General features: G+C 39.7%; 1 protein-coding gene across 2 annotated transcripts in view; it reads left to right on the top strand.

Annotated features, from left to right (window-relative positions):
- Positions 1 to 350: 350 nt before the first annotated feature.
- PLD5 (phospholipase D family member 5) overlaps positions 351 to 12,156 on the top strand; it is a 181,261-nt gene continuing 169,455 nt past the window's right edge. Inside the window, exon 1 of one of the 2 annotated variants that reach the window (XM_033512610.1) lies at positions 351 to 936. In XM_033512610.1, coding sequence (XP_033368501.1) covers positions 751 to 936 — 186 coding nt within the window. In that variant the 5' untranslated portion in view covers positions 351 to 750. The remainder of the gene's footprint in view (positions 937 to 12,156) is intronic. The other variant, XM_015621561.3, reaches the window with a different exon arrangement.

Below are 12,156 nucleotides of genomic sequence, written 5' to 3'. Positions count from 1 at the left end.
GGGCAGGCCAGCGGGCGACGGCCCCGGGAGCCTCCGCCGTGGGGAGATCGGACAAAGGCTTCCAGGAGAGGGAGTGGCAAGCGGCCGCCCAGCCCTCGGCGAGCTGCGGGCGGGTCGGTGCCGCCGGGACGGGGGGAGAGCAGATGAGACAACTTCCCCAGGGGCACGGGCGGCCCCAGGAGGGCGTCGGCGGCGGCTCCTGTCGAAAGGGGAGGGCTCTCCCCCGCAGCAGGCTGCTTCCCCGAAGGTGGCTGCGGGGAGGGGAGGCGGGGGAGGAGCCGCGCTCATCCCCGGGCGGGCGGCGGCCCCTCCACTGCGCCAACCTGCAGGCGGGCTGGAGGCGGCAGCCCCGCCCGGCCTCGGCTGCCCGGGCCGCGCCGCCCCTCGCCTCCGTCCCGGGCAGAGCCGCAGGCAGCCGCTTCCCGCTGCGTCGGTCCTGGACTGCAGCTTGCTGGCGGCCGGGGCAACAAGCAGCGGCATCTTGGAGCGTCTTCTTTCCCGAGTGCCCCTTCATCCCTCCCAGCCCGCTGCTTTCTCGTACCTGCAGCCTTTCTTTCTACCTCCACTCCTACCTTATTTCTGCTTGTCTCCCCCTTCTCTTACCATTTTCTGGTTTTAAGGGTTTTTTTAATTTCCTTTCTTTTTTCTTCCCCATCCTGTTCCCATTTGGACCATCTTCGTTTAGTGCCTCTTAATTTCTTGATTTCTTTTGATTTTTTTTCCCCTTGGACTTTGCCTTGTCATGTCAAGATGGAAGTCAGGCATGACTGGCTCTCCTCATCCCCCCATGAGGGCTTCGAGCAGATGAGGCTGAAGAGCAGACCCAGGGAGCCTTCCCCAAGCCTCACCAGAGTAGGTGCGAACTTCTACAGCACTGTCAAGCAGCAGGACTACAGTGCCAGTGTCTGGCTGAGGAGGAAAGACAAACTGGAGCACGTAAGCCAGCTTCTTTATCCCCCCCCCGACATTTTTTGTTTAGTTATTTATTTTTTTTTTTAAGACCACTCTCTAGGTGCTCTTTTAGGCTGCCTGCCATCTGGGACTCCAGAAGAAAAGTGTTTCTCCAGTAGTTGGGCATGGTATTTCCCAAATGATAGAGAAAGGTGCTATTTAGAGGTCCCATAGTGGTCAGGTCTGAGATGAATGGGATGTCAGTACTGTTTCAAACTACATGCGAGTCTCCTAACTGGAAATATTTTTTAACCTTCCTGGCTGATTCCTTCTTCTACTCCAGCAAATTCAGCACTGATGTGGGAGGAGAAAGATTGGGATGGTGCAGATGGAGGTTAGAGCATTTATCTCACGGTGATTATAATGTAGTTCTAGAATAGCTAAAAGAAAATAGCTGGTGGTTGGTTTTTTTGTTGGTTTTGTTGTTTGTTTTTTTTTAAATTTTAGATGTGATTTTCATTTTCCCCTCCCCCATCTTTTTCTTCTCCATGCATAGGACTTTGAACATACTCTACCTATGTGAAGTAGAGATTTCCTTCAAGACTTTACTTGCTGCAGCAGTAGTACATGACTTAACTGTGAGGCCACAATAGGACTGATACTGTTGATAGCTCTAGTGAATATTTTATGAGAATTTAAGGTGTTTCAAAGTGTTCCTGTCTCAGATGATGTTTGAAAGCATTTTTCATGTTACTTGTAACAGCAAGGAAATGGGTTGAGATGACCTGCATGCTGTGTAAGTTTCCTGAATAGCTTATTAGGTGAAACCCATTGTTAGTGTACAGTACAATCAAGACAGGAAAGTAGCTGCATTTACAGGGATGCAAAAGAATCTGGATGGGCTTGCATAATGCAAAAGTCTGCTATTCTTTACATTAGTGAGTAATTTGCAATCACAGTCACATTGATTTCAAGAGGCACAGGAAAATATTTCTTATGGTACAGCCACCTGAAGTCTCTTTGAATAGAAATGGTCTGATTAGAAGGATAAATTGCCTTTATTACATGAAAATCCTAGATGGCATAGTAGAGTCCTTTCAAGATGAAACCTGAAAGAAGGTCCTTTACCAACTAGTTCATGGACTGTAACACTCCTTTCCCCCTAACCTGCAGAGTATTTTATCCCTCTTAATGAAATCTTAAACATGAGTCGTTTGTACCTTTGGGGAAATGACAAGAACTGATGATCTGTTGGAAAGATCACATTTCAGATGTTGAGGAAGGTATTGAATTCTGTCTGCCTTTTAGCACAATTTTGTGATTCTTCACACTGACAACAAGGCTTCACAGTAGTAAGCTTGTAAGTGGAGTATTCTCCCATTGTCAGTCAAGAATAAAGGTCAGTGCCTTATCTCAGTACAGCTAGAACATCGAAAGCACAGAAATGTGAGCTGTGACTTTTGTAACAAATTTTGCTACATGTTGATATCTATGATCAAATGAATAATTATTAGTTGTGCAGGAATTAATCTGTCAGCAGTTTAATATCTGGTAGCTGAATGGTCAGATACCTGTATATTAAATCTTATCACAATGTTAGCAAGTAGAAAATAGACATTAACTTGTTTGAAGATTGAAAGTGCAAAACCTTTATTTTGTGTGTGATTTGTTGCTGGATTTTTTTTTGTTGTTGGGGATTATTATTATTTTTATTGTCAGTATTTTGTCACAATAGTAGTCTTCGACATCCCTGCAGCATTTGTGTGAAAAGCTTTCTCTGTAATCTGTAATGCATATTCTTCTGGGGGTTTCCCTCTCATTTGATTCAGTTAGTTTTACTCCCACAGCCTATTTGAACAATGCAAAGAGAAAAAAATTGGAGCATTGATATCCCTTGCTTGCCAAAAAGTATATATTTAATTTACATTTATTGTGACTACCCTGCAGTGCACTGATATGCTAATAGTAGATATGTGAAAATACTTTGTTTTATGGTTTAAAGCAACTGCATTACTCATGAGTGTTGTAACAGACAGGCTATTGGATGAATATAAATAAAATGTCTCTTTATTTATAAATTCTATTTTGCTTATACAGTTTTAGAGCAAGGTTGTTATTTTTTGTTTTCAGATAAATCTTTGAGGGTTTTGTGTATTCTCTTGCTAAAGAAGTAATTTCCTACACTCCACTCTTCCACTCCAAAAGAAAACCAATTACTTTGAGATACATAATTTTGAATGGGGTAGTCACTGACATATGATAGCTTATGGCCAGTATTGCATAATGAAGATATTCATATCCTCCATCCACCTCACGAAGTTTGCATAACATTTCATTATAGCTCCCTCTGAGATAATCATGTTCCTTGATAACTAAAAGGAAAATCAAAATACAAGGAGTGAGCATTCATGGAGGCATTGAATTTAAAAGTATATCATCACAGACATGATGCTGCACAATGGAAGGTTGGGCAGAAGAGGGGTTTATATTGTGTGCAAGTCAAGATACACATGAAGAGATTTTGAAGTTTCATATGTACTCTTTCAGCATTGTGGAGGGGGTTGGTTTTTGCTTCATTGCAATGATTTCTTAAATTGATTTCAGTTGTAACTGGGGTGAAATTGGGCCAACATATTTTGTTCATTACTTACAGTAAGACCCTCTAGGCCACAGTAGATATTTTATATTGACTTTTGTTGAAGTGAATAGTCTAACTTAATCATGTGCACTACTTGCTAAACCACATATAGTTTGATGGGTTAACAAACATCTTCTGAAGCCAATTTGTATCAAATTGTTTACCTAAAAAAATTCTCAAATACAGAAACTGTTTCTAGATTTCAAAACTGTAACTAAGTTGTGAGTTTTGGTGTTGTGATTTTTGGTTTGTTTGTGTTTGTTTTAGGCTTTTTCTTATATAGATGTCAATTTGAGGACTGTGGTAAAGAGGTTGAAAATTCAACTGCTTTATCTCTTCTGAAAGCACAGAACAAGTTCAGATGCACAAATATGATTGAGTTTCTTTAAAATTGATCAATATTTAATTAGTGACTGACCATAGATGAAGTAAAAATCTGGAACATCCTGCTGGTGTCTTGCTAATTATTGTTCTTCAAATGGATCTTAATATAGTGCGGCTCATTGACTAGGTGTTTTTGTATGGTTTTCTTTTTCCAAGCAGCAGCACAGTTTCTACTATAAAAGAGTTGAACACAACCCACCCCTGTTGCTTTGTGAACTCGGGTGCTGTATTTAAAAATAAATGAATTTGCTGTAATGTGTTTGAAGGCCCAGTGAGGAGTTTTGCTGAAGTGAGGCCTCAGTGTACATGCATACTGTACTCAGTGTGCTAAAGAGCCACACTGTTAATGGAGGAATTTACAAGAGATGTGAGGAACTCCAGCACTGTAGATGTGACCACAGTGATGTTGCAAACCTTTGTGTGAAATCCCTGCAGAGCTGAAATTATTCAGATTCTATTTATTTTCTTCAACTAGTTCCTTGTGCCTCTTTGTGAAATGTTTCCCTAGTATTGGAAGTGTTGGAGAGAAAACGTGTCTGAAATATTTCTAAATTCTTCTTTGCATAGTGTTTTTTTCTTTGTTTGTTTCTCTTTGTTTGGTGTTGTCTTTTTTTAATGAAATGTGAATTCATTAAGAGAAATAGTAGGAGGTAGGGATTGGGAAAGAGTAGCTAACCTGATAGGCTTTAGCTGATAGGAGTTATTTGGTCTGGTTTAATTTGCAGCAGCTTTCCATCATGTCTGAGGATACCACAGTAATGACAGATATTAAATAGTTGCTTTCCTGGTACCTCAGCAAAGAATTCTAGAGAACTTAATTCTAAATAATAGAAGCTTCAAAACTGAACGGATTTCTTTCTGAGCTACAAGAGATATGCTTCAAGCATATATTTGTTTTTGACAAATACAGCTATTCTTTCTCAAGGATGTAGTGGTAGTCTCTCAAATAATGTCCAAATTAAATAATTATGTTAAAAGATTTAAAAAATTCTCTTTTAAGAAACTGGTTCAAAACTAACTTTTGGGGAAACCTGACACCAGGACAGTGTTATTTCCTGGCAATTCTCAGTCTGTTATTTTTTAAGAATCATAATTTGGAGAAATTATTGACAATTATTGCATTTTTTAATTTTTTTTACTGAAGTTCTGATCAGCAGCAAGGGCAATATTGGGGTTTTCAAATTCTAAGTGCTGTTGCTGTTATTTGACCAGTTGATGTTGTTGCTCAGCACACTGCTCTGCCTTTGGCAGCATTGCTACGCAGGGAGAAATGTGGCCATGAGGTACAGGGATAGCAGTGTCACTTGGCAGCAGAGGCAGGTATCTAATATGCAACTGCTAGGCCTAAGACAGTTTACAATGGTGCCTGACAAGCACGGCCGGAAAATTTCTCAGAGCTGCATGAGAAAATCCTAAATAAAATATAGCTTTAATTCACCTGTCATAATACCTTTATAAAAGCTGAAATTCCAAATCCAATTTTGCCAGTTCATTTTTATTATTCAAAAACTATTAAGTCTGTTAGGCAGCTTTTGTCTTCTCTTTTTTTTTTTTTTTGATACTGGAAATTTTTAACAAAAGCTTTGTTGGGCAGTTTCCAAGTGCATTTCTGCTCTTGCAGTAAAATCAACACTAATGTTAAACTAGTGTTAAAATGAACACTAATGTTAAAAGTCAGAAGACAGATTTGTAATCTTCAGAAGGATGCAGAAGACACCATAGCTGTAACCTGCAACACCTAAATAAAGAAGGTGAACATAGCTTGATGTAAAGCATGTGATAGGAGTAGAACCCAGTCAAGCCAAATCAGTTGCTGGATAGTGGCAGTGGCTTGAGTTTAAAGAAAAACAATGCAAGGATATAAATCAGAATTAAAAAAACATTCCCATATTCCCAAAACAGCCCCACTCTTGAAATCAATGCAAACACGGATCTTCTTTGGAGTTAAATGAGAATGACTCATGGGAATTATCTACAAGTCCTGACCCTACACAGGACATCCCAAGGATCACACCAAGTACCTGAGAACATTGTCCAAATACTTACTGAACTCTGTCAGGCTTTCCTGAGGAGCCTGTTCCAGTGCCCAACCATCCTCTGGTTGGAGGACATTTTTCTAATATCTGACCTAGACCTCCCCTGATACAACTTCGGGCCGTTCCCTCAGGTCCTGTCACTGCTCACCAGAGAAAAGAGCTTGCTCCTCCACTTCCTCTCATGAGGAAGTTGTAGATGTCTATGGAGTCTCCCCTCAGTCTTCTCCAGGCTGAACAAGCCAAGTGACCTCAGCCACTTCTTTTATGGCTTCCCCTCCAGTCCTTTCACCATCTTTGTTACCCCCCTTTGGACTCACTTTAAAAGCTTATCTTTCTGTGGCACCCAGAACTGCACACAAGACTTGAGGTCAGGCCACAGTAGAGCAGGACAATCCCCTCCCTTGCCAAGCAAGGCATAAATAATTTGTCATCTGTAATAAAATCAGAAAGCAAGAAAAATGGTGTGTGCCATGTAGGAAGGTACACAGATGGGGATGATTCAGAGGGTTATAGAAAGTCAGTTTCCAATATTTGAATCTTTTTGATGGTGTGGTTGCAGATTATAATTCCAAATGTCTGTCTGGTCCTGGAGATTGATATCTGTATCTAGGTTTTGTCATTAAAATCAAGATAACAAACTCAATTAAGTTAGAGGGATTTTTGGCTTTTTGTTTTTTCAACAGGAGACTGGTAGGTAGATTGCCTGCCTGGAGCACTAGTGCTTAGAATGAGTTGTGATTCTTGCTGAAGTAGCACCATGCAGTTTGCTTCACTACTGACAGACTCTGTGTGAAGGGAAATTCTTATGTCAAAATGCTGATTTCCTTGCAGATCTTTCTCCAGTAATGTTTTGTAGAAAAATATAACTAGAGAAAATAAATGTTCAGAAAAGTGGAAAAGGGGGACCAAAATAATTGAGCAGTGTTGGGAAAACACTGAATAACACTTTAGAGAAAAAAAAAAACGTAAAATGTTTTCTTTTGAAAGTGATATGGGGAATTTTAAATCCCAAGAAATTTATTAGTGTAGTTACCACACAGAAAAGTAATTTTGTATTGCAAAGCAGTGAAAATATGATACCTAGCTGTTTTTCTCTTTTTAGTTGTAGTGGGTTAACCTTGGTTTTCTGCCAGCTGCCCACCAAGTCACTCTCTCTCTCTTCCCCTTCTCAACAAGAGAGGGGGAGAACATGAGATAAAACATCTTTTAGCTTGAGGTGAAGATGGGGAGATCACCAATTACTGTCACAAGCAAAACAGACTCAACTTGGGGAAAATTTATCTCTTTCCAATTAAATATAGGATAGGATAGTGAGAAACAAGGACAAGACTAGAATCACCTTATCCCCCTCCCCCCATTTTTCAGGCTCAACTTCAGTCCTTTGTTCCTGAATCTTCAACCTCCTTACCCTCAATCTCCCAAGTGGCACGGGGTACTGGGAAATGGGGGCTGCAGTCAGTTCGTAACATTTTGTGACTCCTTCTTCACAGTTCTCTACTATGGTGTGGGATCCCTGCCATGGGATATAGTCCCTGTCAAGCTGTTCCAATGTGGGTCCTCCACACAAGCTGTAGCTCTTCAAAAACTGTACCAGCATGGGTCCTCTCCATGGTTTGTAATCCAGGAATGGACTGGTCCAGCATAGGCCTCCCATGGGCTGCACTTCCTGCTCCTTTGTGGGCTCTGCACAGCCTACAGCTTCCTTCAGAGCACATCCACCTGCTCTGGTAAGGGCTGCAGTGTGGATACCTGCTGTACCTCTCTGGTGTGGTCCTCCATGGACTGTGGGGAAACAATGTACTCTCTTTGTGGGCAGCAGTGGAATCTCTGCTCCAGCACCTGGAACACCTCCTCACTGTTCTTCTTCACTGACCTTGGTGTCTGCAGGGCTGTTTCTCTCACATTTTTCTTGTTCCTCTCCCATAGCTCCTGGGCAGCAGCTTTTTCCTTATATGTATTATCAACAGAGGCACCAACCAGTCTTATTGATGGGCCCAGCTTCGGCAAAGAGAAGGTTTGTGATGCCAGCTGAAACTGGCAGTGTCCAGCATGGGGCAGCCACAGGTCTCACAGAGGCCACCTCTGTGGTGGCCTCTCACCCCCCAAAACCTAGCCATGTAAACAAAATACACTAATCCTAGGAGCAGCTCTTCTTTCTCTGGTGCATGAGAAAATCATTCAACATTGCATTAATCTAATACATCAGTTCTGCTGATCTGAACATCAGTCACTTTCAAAGTCCAAATCTCTAAAGCTGAATTTAAAATATTTGAGAAGCATATTCACTGTAACAAGCTTAATTTATAGTGTCTGACTTTATGTTGTTGCACAGGAATACAAAATAACTTAAAGTTTCAAAGTTGCTCTTAAATTTAATTTTTATATGAATGTATAAATTATTTTGTAATTTAATTCAGTCTGTGCAAGACTTCTTAGAAATGAAGCTTTTTGGTTTCTGAAAAAAAGGCATATATCTTAGTCTACATTTCTTCCAGATGTTAACTTGAGTGTAGGTATAGGAAAACTGCTTTCCACTGCTTTGCTTTTTCTAATGCTACCAGCATTAAGGAAAATTCAAATGAGTTTTTTGCTACTGTCATCCTTTATTTCAACAGCATTTACCATCCTCGTTTAAGGATTTTGAAAAAGGAGCTGCAGAAACTTGCAACTTAATCTTCTTGTCTGTTACACAACCAAATTCTCTGCAGTTTTCAATGATTTGGTCTTGTAGCTGACCATTGACTGTAACACACTTAAGGGTAGTAGGAGCACTTAAAACACTAGGAAAATTATGCTTCATTAATATCTCCTCACAAATGCTGTAAGTTCACTGTCTGTAGACGATGTCCAAAGAAACTAGTTACTATGACTGGTTGTGTGTTTAGCTTAGACCTTCTTTCGTTCCATAACCAGATAACATACTGAAGGTAAAATAATTTTACCAGACTATCAAAAGGATGGAAACAACTGGCCAGCTCATGCCAATGATTAATAAACCCTGTTTTATTGCCATTCACAATGGGAAAGCATATACTCTTTATTGTTCCGGAAAAATAAAGTCCTGTGCTGGTAGTGAATTCCCTAGATCTGTCTCCTCTGATGGAATATTTTCTTGAGGCACAAGAGATGGGTTTCTAACAGCTCACCTCTTGCTTTGCTTTTTTTGTAACATTATTTCAGGTCTGATTTCCATGCCTTTGTATAGTTTCATTACTGAGAAGGAAAAAAAATATGTACCCTGCTAATGTCTTTCAGGGTCCATATATCATATATCCATATATACCAAATAGCTCCTCTGTTGTATTTCAGAGTCTGAAAGGTGGTTTCTTAAAATGAAATTTGTATGCAATTTTTAAAATTATTGCACTCCTAGGTGACAGCTGGTAGAGTGAAAAAGTGTAACATTCATTTTCCCATGCAGAGACACTCCTCTATGTCTATGAGATTGTGTAGTCTGAGTGGATAATCAAGTTGTTTTTCACATTTTCTGGGAACAAAAGTAAATTACTTAAAGATGTATCTCTGTTAAGCAGTAAGTGTGTGCTGGCATCTATATTCCCTGAACAGCCGAATCCAGGGCATGTGCTGCTTGAGACCTGCATGCCCACGTGGCAGTGATGAGCTGGGTGTGTATATAGGCGCTCCCCTCCCTTGCCTGGTGGGGATGCAGTTGATCTGTTCATTGAGAAATGAGGCACTCACAGTTTCCCTGGTCATTAGTGTTTCAAGGGAAGGCAGTTAACCCACTGTCCCCCTCAAGTGACAAATGCTGGGCTTCTTGGCTATCTACTGTGCCTGAGTGGGCAGAGGGGCCACTCATCTAAAGAAATGTGTGCCGAGAACCTCAGAAAATCAGGAAGGGGGAAGAGAGGAAATTAATGATACATTGGTGCCTGTTAAAGTGAATTTTTTTAATCAGAAATAATTTTATTAGATTGGAAACTTTTTCCTAGGGTTTTTTTGAGTGCTTATCCATCAAAACTTAGTATATTTTTTTTTTCTTAATAGGATTTGCCCCTCAGAATTCTTTAACTTTTATAAAGGCTTTGCAAATATAACATAGGGTTTGAGTATTTTTATAGGGATTTGTCTTCTTTTGTTTTGATCAATGCACTGTGAATTTGACTCTGTATCTGTGATGATGATAGCCTCTAGCCCTGGACAAAGAAATATCAAGAGTGATATTTTTATTAATACTACTTTGGCTTGCTCTCTGAAGATGAATAAAAATTTCATTTCCCCCCACTTTTTGCACAATCTATAAAATCCTCTATGTGCAGTATTTGTAGGTGAATAGAGTGCATTTTATTAATTTCTCATCTTAAAACCAAGATTTTGAGAGAACTTAGTTTCATTTTTGGCTGCATGATGTCAACATAATCAGCAGCTTGTTTTGTAACTGATAAAGTTATTGCAGCTCATAAATACCAGTCATTCTATTTTTATTTTTGTTGCTATTCATGTATCTCTATTTACAGCTGTAATTAAATGTTTAATGGAATAAAAAAGCTCATGTACTTGAGAATTGCTGCTAATAAAACAAATAGTGATTTAGATAATTCCTGGAATTTTGATACATTAAATACGCTAGATGTCCCCAAGGGATTTTTAACTGTTTGGAACAGAACCAAATATGGAGCAGTGATGTGATAGTGATAGTGACCAGCTTAAAATTCCTGATCCTGTTGCACATTAACTTGGGGTTGTACTCTTAGTATTCTAAAAGCCAGTATATGCTGTAAAAAACCTGCTGTAATGAGCACACTCATATTTGTTTTGAAACATACGAATGTATAAAAGTTAATAAGGTCTTCAGCACTTCCAGCCACAGTAAACATACCTTACTCTGCTTTTCATGTTATGGAAATTCTGCCGCTGTCCATTAAGTTTCATCACTGATCTTTTCAAGGTCGGGGATTTTTTTGACAAGGGAATATGCTTTATGGGCTGAACAAACTTCAGGAATTACCTCAGCTAAGGCTGTTTGCTTCTGAGAATGGTGTTTAAGGTGACACTTTCCTAAATGCAGCTTGTGCACTTTTGTTTGCTCTTATTCCAAAACTGTGATCCATTAACTTCATTACTGTGGATTCAAGTTGTATATGAGCTCCTTGAGAGAAGATTGTAAAGACTGTACATCAGCTTGGCTGTTGTGGATTTGGAGCTAAAAACCAAGTTTAGTATCTCATGCTAAGCAGTTGGAGGAAAAATCTGTTGTAGAATGCTCACTTTTCTTGAGCTTTAAGTCTCTGGATCATCAGGCTGATTGCTGTATAAATTATTTGAAAACACTTTGCAGTTAGCACAGGACTGTTGGAAGAACAGAAGGCATCCTAGTATAACAAAGGGGATGTAAGAAACTAATATCTATGTCAATATAAAAAAATTATATTGTATACCATTTTATGCCCATCTTAAGGTGTTTCAGGAGGGAGAATATATAAGGAAGTCAGATGGGTGCAGGGTGTATTTGAAACTGCGAGTATGTGCCAAGAGTAATGAATGGATATCTTAAGAAAACTCAGCAAAATAAAGCTACCTGTGGAATTATTTCTTTCTTCCCCTTTAGAATACTTCCGTGCTTCTTTAGAAAGTATAAGTTATTAACAGTGCTGATCATTCTAAAAAGCAAGTCAAATCTAAACTGGAATATAATTTCAGATTCATGATAGCAGGTATAATTTCCATGTTTTGTGCTAATTTAAGTGGAAATGTGCACCTGCTTTGATGGTAATAATTGGGGAAAAAAAAGACAAATAACAAAACCACCAAAACGCCTTGTTACCTCTTGTGAAAAATTAATTAGATGAGCAAGTAGAAGTATGTCCATTGGAATGACTGATGGCTGCAGTGAAGATGGAGACTCATGGCAGTTTCTGCTATTTCCCCATAGCTGTTTTTTGGAGAGGACCCATGAGCATCTAGAAAGGCTTGTATTCCTGGAACATTAAAAAGAAACATAGGTGTTTAAGGGTCTTAGAGAAATTCTTGTGGCTTTCTGGCAGCTGCTAACAGAAGTTGGCCTGTTTAGTTTGTTCCTGGGTGGTGATAAAATAAATAGCATAGAAAAGGTTGGGAAGATGAGTGAAATGGGGAAAGTTAGAGCTCTGTCAGTTTGCTGTAGGGCTGGAAGAGCTCTAACAACCTTTAAAGTACAGTGGGTGGGGATTTCTGCCTTCTGAAGCAGAAGTTGATGTGCGTTTGTCA

Source organism: Parus major, chromosome 3 (genome assembly GCF_001522545.3).
Source record: "Parus major isolate Abel chromosome 3, Parus_major1.1, whole genome shotgun sequence".
In the NCBI taxonomy this organism is placed as follows: Eukaryota; Metazoa; Chordata; class Aves; order Passeriformes; family Paridae; genus Parus; species Parus major.
Note: the sequence above shows the minus strand (reverse complement) of the source record. Positions and strands in the feature narration are given on the sequence as shown.